General features: G+C 45.6%; 1 protein-coding gene across 1 annotated transcript in view; it reads right to left on the bottom strand.

The window, feature by feature from the left end:
* The window catches only part of LOC137439711 (corticotropin-releasing factor receptor 2-like), a 318876-nt gene that overhangs the window by 140384 nt on the left and 159575 nt on the right, over positions 1–18917 (bottom strand). The window contains exon 11 of the mRNA XM_078786781.1: positions 2583–2718. Coding sequence (XP_078642907.1) covers positions 2583–2718 — 136 coding nt within the window. The remainder of the gene's footprint in view (positions 1–2582; positions 2719–18917) is intronic.

Consider the following 18917-nt stretch of genomic DNA (forward strand, 5'->3'; position numbering starts at 1 on the left):
CATTCCATGATATGCTGCCAAACCGCCTCCCCTCCCAACTCATTCTTCCCCAATACTATTCCCCAAAAAGGTTACTCACCAACCCAACCTTTCACCCCACCTCCAGCCTAGATACACACCATATTTCAAGCGAGTTCATCAGTTCTCACAGGGGTTTTGGCAGTGCCCCGTTTATTAGGTTAGAGCAGGAACCTGGCCAGTGTACCGGCGATAGCTTGCCTACTCTTTGTGAAGGACACCGTAGGATGTTTAACATCCAACAACTAATGCCAGCAGACAGGAGGTCCATTTTCACGTCCGTCTAAGGGATGGCGCACACATTGATAGAATCTTGTTTCTCACAGTCTGAGAGTCCTTTAGGTGCTTTTTGCAAACTCCAAGCGGGCTTTCATGTGTATTTCGCTGAGGAGAGGCTTCCGTCTGGCCACTCTGCCATAAAGCCCCAATCGGTGGAGTGTTGCAGTGATGGTTGTCCTTCTGGAAGTTTCTCCCATCTCCACGCAGGATCTCTGGAGCTCAGCCAGAGTGACCATCGGGTTTTTGGTCACCTCTCTTACCAAGGCCCTTCTCCCCCGATTGCTCACTTTGGCCGGTGGCCAGCTCGAGGAAAGAGTCCTGGTTGTTCCAAACTTCTTCCATTTAAGAATTATTGAGGCCACTGTGCTCTTGGGAACCTTCAATGCAGCAGAGATTTGTTTTTGTAGACTTCCCCAGATCTGTGCCTCGACACAATCCTGTCTCTGAGCTCTGCAGACAGTTTCTTCGACCTCATGGCTTGGTTTTTGCTCTGATATGCATTGTCAGCTGTGAGACCTTATATAGACAGGTGTGTGCCTTTCCAAATCATGTCCAATCAATTGAATTTACCACAGGTGGACTCCAATCAAGGTGTAGAAACATCTCAAAGATGATCAAGCGAAATGGGAGCCACCTGAGCTAAATTTAAAGTGTCATAGCAAAGGGTATGAATACATATGTCAATGTGATATTTCAGTTTTTTCTTTTCAATAAATTTGCAAAACTTTCTAAGATCCTATTTTCTCTTTGTCATTATGGGGTATTGAGTGTAGATTGATGAGGGGAAAAATGAATGTAAACGATTTCAGCATAAGGCTGCAACATAACAAAATGTGAAAAAAGTGAAGGGGTCTGAATACTTTCTGAATGCACTGTATATACGGCCCCACAGTTGTCTGTGCATGTCAGAGCAGAAAATCGACCATGAATTCCAAGGAACTGTCCATAGAACTCCGAGATAGAATTATTGTTAGGAGGCATAGGTCAGGGGAAGGGTATAAAACAATCTCTCGTGTTGAAAGTTCCCAAGAGCATCGTGAGGTCCATCATTCGGAAATGGAAAGAATATGGAACTACCAAGACTCTTCCTAGAGGTGGCCGGCAAGCAAGCAACCAAACTGAGCAACCGGCAAGAAGGACCTTGGTCAGGGTGGTGCCCAAGAATCCAATGACCACTCTGACAGAACTACAGAGTTCCTTGGCTGAGATGGGAGAACCTGCTGGAAGGACAACAGTCTGAAACATTTCATAAATCTGGGCTTCATGGGAGAATGGCCAGACCAAAGCCACCCTGAGAAAAAGGCACATGACAGCATGCCTCGAGTTTGAAAAAGATTTTGGTCTGATGAGATGAAAATTGAACTGTCTGGCCTTAATGCAAAGCGATATGTCTGACAGAAACCAAACACAGCTCATCATCCATCTAATGCCATCCATAATGTGAAGCATGCTAGTGGCAGCATCATGCTATGGGGGTGCTTTTCAGCAGCAATGACAATGACTTGTAAGGTTAGACGGAACAATGAATGGAGCCAAATACAGGTAGATCCTTGAGGAGAATCTGCTTCAGAGTGTAAAATACCTGAGACTGCGGCAAAGATTCACGTTCCAACAGGACAATGACCCCAAGCATAGAGCCAAAGCAATACTGGAATGGCTTCAGAACAAGAACATGAAAGTGCTTGAGTGGCCCAGCCAACACCCAGACTTGAATCCCATTAAGAATCTGTGGAAAGACTTGAAGATTGCTGTTCACCAATACTCCCTATCCAATATGACAGAGCTTGAGCAAATCTGCAAGGAGGAATGGGAGAAACTCCCCAAATCCAGATGTGCAAAGTTGATACGGACACACCCAAGAAGACTCGAAGCTGTAATCACTGTCAAAGGTGCTTCTACGAAGTATTGACTCAAGGGGTTGAATACTTATGTGAATTTTTTTTTTTTCCATTTTCAATAGATGTGTATAAATTTTTTAAAACGTGTTTTCACTTTGGCATTATGGTGTATTTTGTGTAGATCAGTGACAAAAAAATCTCAATGTAACCCATTTTAATTTCAGGGTGTAACATAAAATATGAAAAAGTCAAGGTGTGTGACTACTTTTTGAAGGCACTGTATATATAAAGGAATAAGGAAGAATCCAAGCAGGAGAAATAGGTAGAAGAAACATACAGGAAAAGGTAAACATGTAAATTCGGCATCATTAAATGCTCTGTCTTGTTCAGTTTTGTTTTGATTTTGGTGATTTGTTAAAATAAAGTTGAATGAGAATGGGCACTAACCTGGAAGGACATGAGAAATGAGTTTACGAAAATAAAGATGATGTTGGAAGTCTCATCCCTCCCAAAGTTCACGAAGTAGAGTATGTAGGTGATGCCAAGCAGAGGAAGTAGAACCAGTGTAGCTTTCACAGCCTTCCTGATCAGGCACATAACATGTATACTGCATATATATATACATCAATATACATATATGTCAATAGTGTAGCATATATGTCAATGATGCTGCATATCAAGTCTGTTTACTATTCTTTCATTTAATTAGGTTGTATCTTTACTTAACAAACAACATTTGTATCCATTATTTTATTTACTCAAATATAAGGGCCATAAATTCATACATGCTAAGTATCACAAAGGTAAAAGGTGAAGGTAAATAAAATGAAGCAATAAAAGCAAAGGAAGGGAGAAGGTATATGGCTATTTCCACAATAAATGGTCATTTTGACGGACCCTACTTTGAAGTGTATTCTTGACTGGATATGTTGGTCGAAGAATGTGAGCTAAATTCTGTTTGAGAGCACATGTAATAAAGTTATAATGGAAATAAAATCATCGCCGAGTAGTGCCTCGTTTCATTTGTGTGGGAGTGTATTGTATGAAAGAGTGTGATACAGAAAGCACTTTTTGTGCACTGTTGTATTGTACATCATGTTCATGTCTCTCAGGTTGGCCCTGTTTGAAATGTGGGTGATAATTATTTTAGTTATTGTTGAACACTATGGTCAGTTCTGTCAATTCAGTTAGAGTTCAATCTATTTCTGTTTCATCGGTTTTTTTGGAGAGACCGCAAAACTTCATTACCCATGTAACACATGTCCGTCAAAATATTGCGTGAGTAAGACAGCAGAGTTGTAAAATAGTCGGAAGATGTACACATTTTATGCTTGCAACAAAATATGCAGGGGTGCCTATACCTTCCGTTCACAAATGTCAAATAAGGCCTACTTTGTAAATACTAATGCATAAAATGTTACTAATTCGTAAGTGTGTTGTCTGTCAAATTGTTACATGGGTAATATGTCATTCCCAAATCATAAGCATGGTGAGCACCGCTGCACAATCCATTGAAAGACGGGTTCTTAGCAGACCTCGCTTACCCACTACCAGCATCACAAAACAATCGCTAGTTCCATGGGAATCTCGGCACTACGATCTGTCCAATGTGTTACATGGGTAATGAAGTTTTGCGGTCTCTCCAAAAAAAACTATGAAACAGAAATAGATTGAACTCCAACTGAATTGAAAGAACTGACCGTAGTGTTCAACAATAACTAAAATAATTATCACCCAGATTTCAAACAGGGCCAACCTGAGAGACATGAACATGATGTACAATACAACAGTACACAAAAAGTGCTTTCTGTATCACACTCTTTCATACAATACACTCCCACACAAATGAAACGAGGCACTACTCGGCGATGATTTTATTTCCATTATAACTTTATTACATGTGCTCTCAAACAGAATTTAGCTCACATTCTTCGACCAACATATCCAGTCAAGAATACACTTCAAAGTAGGGTCTGTCAAAATGACCATTTATTGTGGAAATAGCCATATAGAAGAAGGAAATAAAATTAGAGAGGGGTGATAGTTGGGGGGGGGGGGGGGGGCTATAAAAGGAAGAGATTAGGAGGATATGGATGAATAATACTCCAGGATTGGGAAGGGAGAGGAGGAAGAAAATGGAGGTGTAATGTGGACCACTAAACTGGATTAAGGCAACTTGTTTTATAATGATATATTTTGAATGAACACATGGGAATTGGGGAAAATGGGGAGAAGAAGGGAGTAAAACAAATGTTCTGTTCTAGGCCTCAATTCAGCATTAACACAGAGATTTCTGGAGGAAGCTGGGACCCACAGGTCTTAACATATGCATCTCAACATTCACACTATCATGAGATAATGTAAAAATCCTGGGAGCAACGACACCTCGTCTTCGAGGCACTTTGTACAGGAGCACTAAATGCATGGAAATAGCTTATTTTAATTGGTGCATCGCATCAGAAAACACAGTGCAATCGTTGACTTTGCAACTCAATGAATATGTCAAAAAACGTATGCAGGGTCTGGAAGTCATTGTTTTTCTAATTGCACTGCACATTCGCTTCACCTAAGAAAGTATTTATTCTGCCTCACAAGTCTATACTTGAAGCGTTGTCCATGCAATTAGCAAGAATAAAATATTTTTGAAATACGGTTTCTTAACATTAATTCAGAGCCACAATGGTTTTCACACATTTTGCTTTGACCAAGTTCTTACACGGACACCTCTTGCCAATTATTGCAGCAACAATTATGGTAAAATGACCTGAACTCAAGGTGAAACTAGAATGGCTCTCGTCTTGCCTCGCACACTCATTCTGAACAAAAACACCATCATTAAGTGAACACGCTACTACTATGGCCCACTGCTATTATGGCCCATAAACCCATCTCATCCATGCACAATATTATATGTCACATAAGTTCACATTATCCGTAGCTTTATTGATTACCGATTGATTATTATTAGGATTATTGATGATTGATTAACAAGCACTTTTGTGCACATTATTTTTTGCAAATTGCTCCTAGCGTGAAGGTTAAATTGTGTCAACGTAAGTGAACATGAGAAACAAATCAAACTAGTCAATCATTTGTATGAAGTTTAGCATCGATCTGTAATGCAGTTCTGGAGAAGATTTTTTCACGTTTTTATTTTCAATCCAATATGGTTGCCAGACCATGTAACCGATGAGGTTGTAAATTTAATTATTCAATCAGATCGCGTCGTAGATCAGATTTATGACGTTTCAGATTTTACAGACAAGGATTTAGATTGAACCAAATATGGCTGGAATACCACTTCTCCGATGATCTCATCATTATCAGCCTATATTGTACAATCACAAGCAAGGACCTCAAGCAAAAATCACAATTAAAGGCACAAAAGAAAATTAATTATTCTTAATGGTTACAGAGCCCACTTACACATTCTTACCTATCGAGGGACGAACAACATTTGACAAGCGCCATCAATCATCTGGGAGAGTACATTTAGAAAGAGCAGTAGATGAGAAGCACCTTCTACAGGCTATGGCTCCTGGCTCACCATCCACAGACAGGTAGGCTTGCATGAATCCCAACGAGAATGGCTGCAGCTCTCGTGGTCCAGATCGGCAGTGCAAAGGTTCAGGCAGCCTCTCACAGCTTTCCAGAATGCCCATGAAGGCTTTGTGCAGACTGGTGCCAGCTTGTGTTGCTCATGGCACGCTAGCTCCCCCATGGCAGCCCTTGATGTCTGAACAGGCAGACATCAGGACAGGCTTGGCCAAAGGATTTGTGGTAAGGAGACCTTCGTGGACAAGAGGGAGATGAGAGTGCTTGGTGGACAAGAGGGAGACGAGAGCGCTTGGGGAACGAGAGCGAGATGAGAGCGCTTGGTGGACGACAGCGCTTCGTAGATGAGAGCACTTGGTGGACGAGAGCAAGACGAGAGTGCTTGGTGCAAGAGAATGCATGGTGCACAATAGCGTTTTGTGGATGAGAACGCTACGTAGAAAGAGTGCTTGGTCATTGAGAGTGCTTGCCGATCTGCTCTGGTTGAACACCAAAGGTACAGTTGAGGTTGACCTTTTCCCCAGGAAAGGCTTCAATGCTCATGTTTAGAGTTTAGTTGATGGACACCATAAGGAATAAAACTATTCAAGGCAGCACGATCTCTTGGTCGGCACTTCCCTTGTTCAGGCTATCGATATCACCTACTTCATCCACTGGTTTCCATACCCATTCTCTGGAGGTTAAGCTGATCTGCCCTTTTACAACCACTGAGAGGTGGTGGGGTTATGACTCCTGTCATTTGCTCATCTTCCCGGCCATGTCGCATTCTCATTGGCCTCTGCCTGGCCATATCATCGGCCACAACACACTGATGAGCAGCTGTTGTTGTCTTCAGGAACTGCCTTGCATGCTGACGACAACTGATTGTCTTTAATTGGGGTGTTTAGCAAGAAAGACAAATAAAAGTCTATTTAATACCACGGATATTTGCACATGCTGAAGGACCCTTTGTACTGAGTTAACGGGGTAATTCAGGTCAATTTGACTTAGCTAATAGGGTAACTAGTAATGTGTGTGGCAGAGAGATGTATGTGGAATGAAAGGGGGGGGGGGGGTGGAGTTTCAAGGGGATGGCGCGCAGCAGTGGGGGTTGCAAGGTGAAGGACGAGGGGAGGGTGCAGGTTGAAGGGGCAACGCCCATTGGGGGAGGGCAGAGAGGCAGGAATCTCTAGAAGCTAAAGCTCACAACATTACCCACATCTCCCAAGATGAGGCAGTTGTGCATCCTGGAGTATGTGGGAAGGGTCATAGGCCTGAGAGAGCATAGAGAACAAGTTCTTCAAACATATTACAGTGAGCATTAAGTTGTCAGTATCCAGTTGTGAGTATTGGCTTAAGCCAGCGGATCGGCAACCTATGGCTACTGTTACGGATTAGTCACTTCCCTTGTTGTGGTTCTCATCCACTGTAAACATTTTTGGTTGCATGTACTATTATTGTTCTCGTTTAAGTTAAATAGAGATAATTGTTTTCAAAAGGTAAAAAAAGTTAGTGTTTTAAAAGAAACCGGAAACCGGATCGGGAACCGGACGAAGTCGACAAGGAAGAAGAAGAGGAAGAAGAGGCGGAGCGAGTGAGGTGGACAAGGAGCCGAGCTACGTTGAGGTTTTGAGCAAATGCTGGCGAACGGGGGTCACAAGTGAACTTTGGGTTTCCTGGGAAAGGGATTCCTGCGACAGAGTTGTTAACACTGTGACAGATAAACCTGCATGACAGGTTTTGCGGTTGATTCCGAAGAGAATCGTTGGAGTGCCGTTACGTCTCGAGTATGGGCCGGTTGGCCATTTTACCTCGCGCCGGATTTCGCATCGCTCCAGGTTTTTCACCTCGCTCCAACCATTTCAATGCATCCAGCCGTTAGCTTAGTTTGCATGTGTAACGTGGATTTCGAGTGGGAATTTGTGGTTCGCCGTGTGGGGAGCCGTTGAACATCCATACCCGAAGGTGTGATTTCCCAGTCGCCTCTTGAGGACACCTTTGCCTATCTTTGGCAGTGTGACTGTCAACCGAGCGGGATTCTGGTCTCGATACATCATTCTGATGATCACTGGAGCGTGGATCGACTTTGGCTTGAAGCCGGGACAGAGACATTGGGAATGTTCTTTTCGCTCACTTGGAGCACAGTGAGTTACATTGTACGAAACTGATGGTACCATCATAGGAATGATATATTGGTTGTACAATTGATTAATATTGTTATTGTACTGTTATTCTTGTGTGATCTTAATACAATACTTGTTTGTTGGTAACAATTGGTGTGGTTTCACCATTGATCTTTGACACACAGAATAACACATCTTTCTGCCGTGACTCCCCTCGGGGCTTGGAGGTACACCGTGACCGGGGTTTGGGGAGGAGCACGTAACACTACTTATCAAATTGAATCCATCTCCCAACCCTGATCGATCGTTGGATTCATCCCTGATCAATTGAACTACCTTTTTCTCGTTATTAATTTTCAGGAAAAAATTTAAGTGGTGTGAAATGAGAAAAATTCTTCTGTTCTGTTTCCATCTTGTCCACCCCATGCATCCTCCCCTATCCCTAATTCCTCCCCACACCCTGATTTGTCCAATTCTCCCTCTATTTTATCCTTCAATGCTGCTTGTAGTGAAAATGTATCAAAGTTGAACCCAGGTGTGATGCTCACTTAAACCACTGAGAGGTGTCTATAAGACCTCGGACGTCCACGACTCCGGGCCATTCCTGCGACATTTATTCGATGACATGTAGACTCGGATGGTACGTACACGCAGATATTCTAGGCTTGCTTGCAATGACTAATATTATCGATCCTTCCTATATGATGCCAAGATCCTGATATATATTGCATGATTGTATTCTACAGGATGATGCCAGAGATCTGATTGTTCTTAAACCTACCTATGGGACAAAGTTGTGGACTTGATTGATTTCTACAACACTTAATAACAATCAATATCGCCGTCCACTCGAGGACAAGAGGCGAACATGGCGGGACACAGGATGATCCAGGTGCCGCAATTTGCCACCGACCCACAAGCGGCGGATTCGGGCTCGGAGCTGACGCATTGGCTAAAGTCCCTGGACAATCAGTTCAAAGCCCAGGATGCCGCTGTCACTGATGAAACGAAATTACAATTACTTCAGACTAAAGTACACCATAGCGTCTACAGGGGAATCGAACAGTGTACGACATTCAATGCAGCTGTGACAGAGCTAAAACGGATTTACATTAAGAAGCGAAGTGTGGTTTATTCCCGGCATCTGCTCGCAAAGTGGACTCAACAGCCCACTGAGACGCTGGACCACTTCGCACAAGAGCTGCGACGTCTGCTCGCTGATAGTGCTCCGGAGGTACGCACACATGAGCAAGTACAAGATGATCTTGTATGCGATTCTTTTGTCTCAGGAATCAGCTCTTCAACCGTTAGACAAAGGCTTCTTGAAGTTGAGGACTTGACGTTCACGGAAGCTTTATGGCTGGCTCACGTCTACACTCAGGCTCGAGAACAATCTGATGCATACGATCATACGCGTGTCACTGCGGGGATTTCTCGTCAAGCCCGACCGGAGAGAGCTACCGCCGAAGACGCAGGAGCCGACATGGCATCACTGCCGGAACCCCTGGCCTCTCCCGAGGAGGACCCTGATTACGGCTTGGCGGCAGCCGCGGCTGCGGGCCCAAAGCCCGGACGAAACGCTACGTGTTACTTCTGCAGGAATCGACAACATCCCAGGTCGGCGTGCCCGGCTCGGGAAGCGATATGTCATTTGTGTTCGACAAAAGGGAACTTTGCAAAAGTTGTCGAAAAGCTGCGCGGGGCAAACGAACTCGCGCGACAATGAATGTGCTTATCGCCGGGCCAAATGGCCGAGCACGGAGCGGGAGTTCCAACTTTGATGAGCGGCGCACCTCCTCGTGGGCCCCTGGCTGCACGCTCGACCTTGGTGGGATACATCGGGCCGCCAAAACAAATGGCGCAAACACGACCGAACGTGGAGCGACCATCCTTGGCCGGTATCCGAACATCTCATGATGGCTTTGAGACTCCGCGTGTGACTCTAGCGCCATCCGAAGGCTGCTCGTATGAACTACAAGCTCCTGCTTCGGCACGGGAAACTGCAGTTGGCTTCGAAACTTCTCGCGTGATGCGAGCGCCATCCACAGGCTGCTCAAACAAACGGAGAACTGCAGCTGGCGTTGGATCTACACGCGAGGCGCGAACGTCTCGCTCTGATGGCTCGACACCTGCGGACCGCCTGGCCTGGCTCAGGCCATTATCCCACTTATGATCGAGGGAATTTTTGCTTGGGCTTTAATCGATACGGGGTCCACAGATAGTTATGTCGATCATCGACTGGTGCAAAAACATGGATGGCCGATCCTCGGGACATGCCGTCGGATCTTTATGGCCTCCCAAGGGCTTAGGCTCAGCACAAAAGGGGAATGTCGATTGAAGCTTGTGATAAAGGGACGAATATTTCCAGATGTACATCTCATGGTCTTACCTGCATTATGTGCTGATATCTTGTTAGGACATGATTTTCGTAAGCGACATGGACGTTTGGAAATGGAATTTGGTGGTACTGATATGCTTCCTGTGTGTGCTCTTGCAGGGATGGAAATTGAGCCCCTGTCGCTGTTCCCCAATATGACCACGGACTGCACACCGGTAGCGGTAAAATCACAGCGCTACTCATGAGCTGACGCGCAATTCATTGCGGAAGAAACAGCCCAGCTCTTAAAGGAAGGTATCTTAGAACCTAGCCGGTCGCCGTGGCGGGCCCAGGTCTTAGTGGTGCGAAGTGAAGCGCATCGCAAACGCATGGTAATCAACTATTCGCAGACTATTAATCGATTTACACAGCTGGATGCCTACCCCCTTCCGGGGATGGACGCCCTGGTTCGACAGGTACTCAGTCTATAGCACTCTCGATCTGCGTAGTGCGTATCATCAGATCCCCATCTCCGGGGCCGACCGCATCTATACCGCCTTTGAATCGGGTCAAAGGTTATACCAGTTCACCCGACTACCTTTTGGGGTGACGAACGGGGTTGCCTGTTTTCAGAGGGCTATGGACGATGTCATTGCTAAGGAGAACTTGACCGATGTCTTTGTATATCTGGACAATCGTACGGTTTGCGGGCATGACCAGGGGCATCATGATGCGAATCTGAAGCGCTTCATCGAGGTCGCGCAGAGGTATCGTCTAACCATGAATGAGGCTAACTGTCGTTACTCCATGCGCACGATAGATCTTCTGGGGTACACCGTGACCCACGGCTCTGTTGCTCCAGATAAGAAGCGTCTGCGACCTTTGCTCGATATGGCCCCGCCCTGCGATCGAGCTTCGCTGAAGCGTGCTCTCGGGCTGTTCGCCCATTATTCTAAGTGGGTGCAAAATTTCTCCGTGAAACTCCACCCACTTGTGGCCTGCGAAGCGTTCCCCATGAGCCCAGCCTCCTTGGCTGCCTTTCGGGGCCTTAAGTCCGACATCGCTGGCACCGCTGTGGCGACGATCGACAAGCGCAAATCTTTCATTTTGGAAAGTGATGCCTCGGATCATGCGATAGCGGCGACTCTCTCCCAAGGGGGGCGCCCTGTGGCTTTCTTTTCGCGGACTCTCACCTCCGCTGAGCAGAGGCATTCGTCTGTCGAAAAGGAAGCACACGCGATCGTCGAGTCGATTCAGCGATGGCGTCCGTACTTGCTCGGGCGATGCTTCCAAATCATCACGGACCAACAGAGCGTTGCGTTTATGTACGACACCTTACATGCTCAACGCATTACGAATGAAAAAATCACTCGCTAGCGTATCGAACTCACCGACTTCTGCTACACCATCAAATATCGCCCGGGGAAGTATAACCTGGTCACCGACGCCTTATCGAGGCTGGCTACGTGTGTGGGTCTCATATCTTTGGAGGGTCTGCGCGCTTTGCACGACACTATGTGTCATCCTGGGGTGACGCGTTTCGCTCATTTTGTGCGTCGTGGTAATCTGCCATACTCGGTTGAGGACGTCCGCCGGGTCTGTCGCGACTGCGCTGTATGTGCGGAACTCAAACCGCATTTTTACAACCCTCCCATGGGGACGCTGGTCAGGGCTACTAGACCGTGGGAGAGATTGGCGATGGATTTCAAAGGGCCGCTGCCGGTGTCGAGTAACTCTCGTTAACTGCTCACTATCGTTGATGAGTACTCGCGATTCCCTTTTGCTTTCACATGCGCAGATATGACGGCCGCCACAGTCATACGGTGCCTGCAGAATTTGTTTTCTATGTTTGGGTATCCGGCCTACGTGCATACAGATCGGGGTGCGGTGTTCCTGTCCCAGGAAGTGAGGAGCTTCTTGCTCCAAAATAATGTCGCTTCTAGCTATACCACCCCGTACAGACCACAGGCGAATGGGCAGGTCGAACGCTTCAATGGGATTATATGGAGGGCCATCACGCTAAGCCTCAGGACCCTCGGCCGGGGCCTAGATAAATGGGCTTGGTCACTACCTGCGGTGCTGAACTCGATCAGGGCTCTACTATGTACGGCCACCAACCAGACTCCTCATGAAAGGCTGTTCCACCACCCAAGAAGCTCGGGTAGTATCCGATCTTTACCCAGTTGGCTCGCTGAGCCGGGGCCGGCCTACCTCAAACGTGCGGGGTCGCACGAGCAAGTACGATCCCTTAGTGGATAAGGTGCAGGTACTCCAGGCTAATCCCGAGCATGCTCGCGTGATGATGGCAGATGGACGTGAGTCCACTGTCTCCGTACGCCATCTCGCCCCTTGTGGGGTCATCGACCCTTACGGGGACATCGACGAACCGATTTACGAGTCTATGGACTCTCCCGATGCTCCGCCTATGGAACATCTGCCGTCCCTCCCGTCGCCAGATACACCCCTGCCTGAAGGCACTGTGGTGCCCCCTCCGACGCCTGCCTCCAGCGGCTACTCCGATGCAGGGGACTCCGGGCTTGGGGATGTCGTACCCGGTAGTTTCCGGACCCGTGCTGGCAGGGCAATTCGCTGCCCTGACCACTACGGATGGACCGACTGACATGGATTGACATCACTAATCAATTAATGCTGTCGCATGCTTGATTCCTGCCTAGCGGCAGTGTAGTTCTAATGGTGGGGAGAATGTAGTGAAAATGTATCAAAGCTGAACCCAGGTGTGATGCTCACTTAAACCGCTGAGAGGCGTCTATAAAACCTCGGACGTCCATGACTCCGGGCCACTCCTGCGACATTTATTCTATGACATGTAGACTCGGATGGTACGTACACGCAGATATTCTAGGCTTGCTTGCAATGACTAATATTATCGATCCTTCCTATATGATGCCAAGATCCTGATATATATTGCATGATTGTATTCTACAGGATGATGCCAGAGATCTGATTGTTATTAAACCTACCTATGGGACAAAGTTGTGGACTTGATTGATTTCTACAACACTGCTGTTGATGTTTCCCCACTCTTATTCCTTTCTTTCTGTTGCGTTCTGATCTGTTCAGTGTTCTCATTCTTCCACGGGCCTTGACTTTGCATAAAAAAAATCCAGAGGAAAGAGGGAAAACAGACACAGGTCACCAACTTGTCTGCAATATGAGAATAACAACAGACCTTGAACAAGGTAGCAGTGTTTGAGCAGCTGCCTCATCAAGGGAAATGTAGGTAATGTTGAGAGCTATAGATTCCACGTATTGTAGCAGAAATAGATGTGATTCAGGGATACCAGGAAAAAGGAAAAGCAGTACTCCATACAGTTATAGACAATGATTGTATGGGATGTGAGTAGCTCTGATGTTTCAAGGAATGACGTGGAAAGACAGATGATTCCCAGTCTGCAACTAACTTTGACGGCCAGCTTTGACTTGTGGTCAGCCCAAGAAAGGTCGTGGCTGGTAGTGAGACATAGAGTTTCAATGAACTGAACATGTTCCAGTGGCTGAGTAGGAAGGTCGTGGCTGGTAGTGAGGCTTAGAGCTTCAATGAACTGTACATGTTCCAGTGGCTAACTATGGAAACAGAAAGATGTATTCACTGAATGACCCTTCTGAAGCATCGGAGAGAATGCGAGATTTTCCATGGTAAAAAGCATCTTCCATTTTTCCGACCAGCATCTAATCCATTCTCAATCAGCAAAGAGTGAAACAGTTGCTGCCTGCCTGTTGGTGGGATAGGGTACTCGACAACATAATGTGGAGTCCTCTATAAAAAGGAATATAGGGTTTCATTGGTGAGGTTGTACCTTTGAACAGGGCCTAGAGATACTTGTATATGGGCCTACTAGTCTAGTAGGAAGACTAGGTCCCCCTGCACTCCCCGGAGATATACTTCTAATCAGTGTTTCTAGATTGGAAAAAATGTGTAGAAAATGACTAGCTATGGCCCCAAGCTGAAAAAATGTCCCACATACCATTTTTATGCAAATTACTGCTGCAAATTTTATGCAAAATTATGCAAATTTTATGCAAATTTTTGATGAGGAGTAGAGTTGAGGGGTCTTTGAGGGCTTCATCGAGGTGCTCTCGGTTGCAAGACTGGGTCATTCTGAGAAGCACAGCAGGGTCAGAGATCATGATGTTCTCCTCCTCAGTGAATCTCTCCATCAACAGCCTCTCCATTGCCTCACACACTGTTTTGAGGCAAAAGAGGGACTTTGCGTAGGCCTTTCCACTGAGAACACCTTTGAGAGATCCACTTGTTACTAGTTGTGCCTCAAAGAGAATCTCTGCATATCCAGAACCACGCATCTTGTGTCCAGTGAGCATCCCGATGTAGTTCATGGATGTGTGGAAGGGTCCAATCGTTACTACATGACTAGCAAATTCATTTGGCCAGCGCCAGATGATGGGAAGGGCTTTCATGCAGACACCCAGATCAAATGTATTCAGGACCCATCTCTGACCCACCTCAGCAGTTGCTGCCTCGGAATGCTCATCATTCACACCGCCAGCAGAGAATGACACAGTCTATGCCACTACGATGCAAGAGTACTACATCTGGCTCTTCATCAGATACATCGGAAGCTGTGGCCTGCAGCCTGTGCTTGGGCTAGGGGGTTTCACCTCTGCAACTGGTTCTCCCCCACCCAGCAAATCAACAGTCGACTACTGCACGCCTATCCACCAACCGATCACAGACAACGCAGTTGTTCGTGAGCTACTGAAGCGTTCCGAGGCAGCAACTGCTGAGGTGGGTCAGAGATGGGTCCTGAATACATTTGATCTGGGTGTCTGCATGAAAGCCCTTCCCATCATCTGGCGCTGGCCAAATGAATTTGCTAGTCATGTAGTAACGATTGGACCCTTCCACACATCCATGAACTACATCGGGATGCTCACTGGACACAAGATGCGTGGTTCTGGATATGCAGAGATTCTCTTTGAGGCACAACTAGTAACAAGTGGATCTCTCAAAGGTGTTCTCAGTGGAAAGGCCTACGCAAAGTCCCTCTTTTGCCTCAAAACAGTGTGTGAGGCAATGGAGAGGCTGTTGATGGAGAGATTCACTGAGGAGGAGAACATCATGATCTCTGACCCTGCTGTGCTTCTCAGAATGACCCAGTCTTGCAACCGAGAGCACCTCGATGAAGCCCTCAAAGACCCCTCAACTCTACTCCTCATCAAAAATTTGCATAAAATTTGCATAATTTTGCATAAAATTTGCAGCAGTAATTTGCATAAAAATGGTATGTGGGACATTTTTTCAGCTTGGGGCCATAGCTAGTCATTTTCTACACATTTTTTCCAATCTAGAAACACTGATTAGAAGTATATCTCCGGGGGGTGCAGGGGGACCTAGTCTTCCTACTAGACTATACCGACATGTTGTGCACAAGAAGAGCATACCATTATGAAGTGTAACATGCTTTTTTTTTTCGATGAATAACCATTCTTTTCAGAGTGTGTACATGCAGAGGATGCAGGGCTTGGGTTCTGATATTCCCTCGATAAATTATTTAAGGCCACAACGTGGAGGAATTCATTCAGCTCATGTCTTGTGCCCATGTCCTTTCCTTTAAAACTTTGACCTTCAGTGGAGGGATCTTGTGCTAACAGCATTGATATCTGTCCATTATTTAAGACCGGCATGGTGAGGATATGCTGTCTTCAGTGAGATGCCTTGGAAATCATGTGAACCAATAAAATTCAATCAACTTACAAATTTGTCAGTACTGTGGCAGGAGTGCTACACTGGGTGTCACACCCCAGTGGGTGCCAACTGTCCATAGAGGCTAATTGACTCTCTTGAAGATGGTCCGCTTACCCAGAGACACGACAAACCTGTTGCATGAACTCCCAAGTGGAAGTCAGTGTAAATGATTTGTTTATTTGAATTAACCCTCCTCAAGATGACTGCATCGGAGTATGATGGAATAGAGCCTCTTAAGGAAAATCCAAATAATCGTTCGTAATATCATCTAATTAAACAGTACAAACAAGAAATCAATTTTAGCAAATGCAAAAAAAGAATTTAATCTGATAAATGTAATGATAGATCCTTATAAGTGCCAAACTAAGTAGGAAGGGGGATAGGAGGCGTAAAAGGACAAACACAAAACAAAAGGTGAGACATGGCTCAGGAAATAGGTTTTGCAAATGACCAATGTCACCTACGGCAATCTATTAAGCTCTTGCCTAATCCACAGTGGCTTCTGTCAGCACAAATGGCTCTTATATGACCACTGGTCCCTTGTGTGAGAGTGGTTGGCAATTGAAGCCAATGCAATCACTGTCAGCGCAAGGGTTCAAGCAATTATGAGCACTTTGAGCACTCCAAGTCCAACCAAATGAGTGCCTCTGTGGACATACCAGCAGACAATTAGTAAATAACATCCAGTCTCGGACCGTCTGTGCTATGTCCAAAAGTCCTTCCCCTCCAAATCCACTCTTGTTCTCACGGGAAGCCTTGGTGACACCGAGTCTGGGTCTAATCATGGTAAGAGACGAGGCTTAGAGATGTCGTGGAACATACGAGACACAGATGGGTCATGCTAGAATAACCACCCAAACTCATCTTTCTGATGGGTAATTGTCAAAATTTCTCCATAAGACAAAAGGACAGGAACCCCAGACAAATTAAATATTAACATCGGGCAGCTTCACCAATGTCACATATTTAACCATTTAGTCATTTAAATGATTGATCCAGTTTTTCCACACAATACAGTTCCCCAACTCCAGAGGGGTGTGCATCACAAGTGAGCCAATCGGGACGAATGGACAAAAGCTGGTCATAATTTTTAAAGCCAGTTTGGGAGCATAAACTGCCTATCAAGGACAATGCTACAGAATGTATGTGAGAAAGGCCAAAGAGTAACTTAGAAAGCAGCAGAGAATAGGGAGAGGATAACAATGGCTTGGAGAGCAACAGCTGCAGAGGCCGTGGAGATGTAGCCGCTTGAGTTAAGAGCATGGAACGACCAATACTGAAGGATATTGGGCCCCACAAGCAACATTTCAGCGGATGAGAACACCCATGCATAGGACCATACTTTGAGGAGTGACTGCAACCTGGGTTCTGGTCTTCCCTGCAAGTGACGTCGCCGATAGCAACTCCAACTGATCTATGGTTAAGCACGGTCTGACATCTGGTATCCTGATACATCACGCTGGATTAACGTAAGCCAAAGATTACTATATCTCACTATCTTCCTCTTGCCCTCTCACTGCCTGCTCCAATACAAATTACACATCCACTGCGTGTATTGCAGAGCCAGTGGTAAATAAAGAATAGCATTCTGTTAAGATAGTTCCTTTTGTGTTCGTGTTGCTACACATGTATTATTCTCCTTGTGGAAAAAAACCTTTTGAACCGGGCCTAGAGATCTAGGTTTAATTTTGATTTCTAAATATATGAATTGTGGGATTATAAATGTCAGCATTGCTTGGGTCATTGACAAGCTATGTTCACAAGGAACTTCAATGCATGACGAGGCCATTAGGTCCAAAAAGACTGTGCAACGATTGCCAACATCTTAGCACTCTCCCTTCCCCTCTTCTTCCAGATACATATCGAACTAAATTTTAAAACTATATACGGATTCTACTGTCACTACCACTGCAGGTAGACCACACCCTGAGATAAATCTAGATGATGTATACTCTATCTTCTCTGTCCTTCCTCAGATGTGGTGACCAAAACTGAAATCAATATTCCACAATAATCCGCTTCAATTATTATTCTACATAGTATATATATATATATATATATATATATATATATATATATATATATATATATATATATATATATATATATTATATATATATATTATATATTATATATATATATTATATATATATATATAGTTGTGGTTTTGGGAAACCACTAAAAAGTAATGGCAATCACCATGCAGGTCCCTTAGAATAGATATTTCATAGTAGACCATTATCTTAGCCCCTTCCCCTTATTTCGGGTTCGGATGTTTTCATGCATTGGGGAAAGGAAAGATTGGTCCTCCATTCAAAAAGGATAATTTACCAGGTATTGCACTCGGCTCCAAGGAACACCACGGTGTCCAGGTTCAGAAACCGACCAATTAGGATGAAAGTTACTGTGGGGGAGCTTGTGGCCGGAGTAAGGGGCCCCACCAATCGGGAACCAGGAAACCTCCAATATTCCCCCCTCCCTCTTAGAAGTTGAACAAAGGGATTTTGAAGAGATTGATTCTCTCTCTTGGTCACAGACAGTCGCAATTGTGCTGGCTCTTGGTTCTTGGACATTGTGGACCTAGCACGTGCCTACATTGATTCTCTCTCTCGGCCGACTCAGCATGTGGACACTTTGCTCTCTGCCCGGTTTCTCTCACCCCTCTGAGCAGGTGGACATTTGTGCTCTTGGCTGGTGTCCCTCTCACAGGCCTATAAACCTGCATTGCTACACTCCGGGCCTGTCTGACTCTGCTGGGTTCACTGAGCATGTGTGTGTGCTCTGCTCCTGGGGCCTGGATTGTTTGTCTGGCACGTGTGCTCCTCTCTTGGCCTGGGTCACTCTGCCGTGCTGACGATCGACCTCACTCTGCCTGTCCGTGTTGGGATCGTCGTTACCTGCTCGTGCTTCTCAGTGGTGACAACGGGACGGTTGGCGCCACGAGGAGAGGTATCCAGAGCATTGTAGCCTTTGTGCTATCAGGTTCCCTGCATTTGTTGTTCGTTCCCCTCCCCGTGAATGTGTGCTGGGCTCATGTGATGTTTATCCGTAGTAATCATCATAAGGCATAGAACAAGCTACGT

This window comes from Myxine glutinosa, chromosome 1 (assembly GCF_964187855.1).
Source record: "Myxine glutinosa chromosome 1, kmMyxGlut1.1, whole genome shotgun sequence".
NCBI classification, from domain to species: Eukaryota; Metazoa; Chordata; class Myxini; order Myxiniformes; family Myxinidae; genus Myxine; species Myxine glutinosa.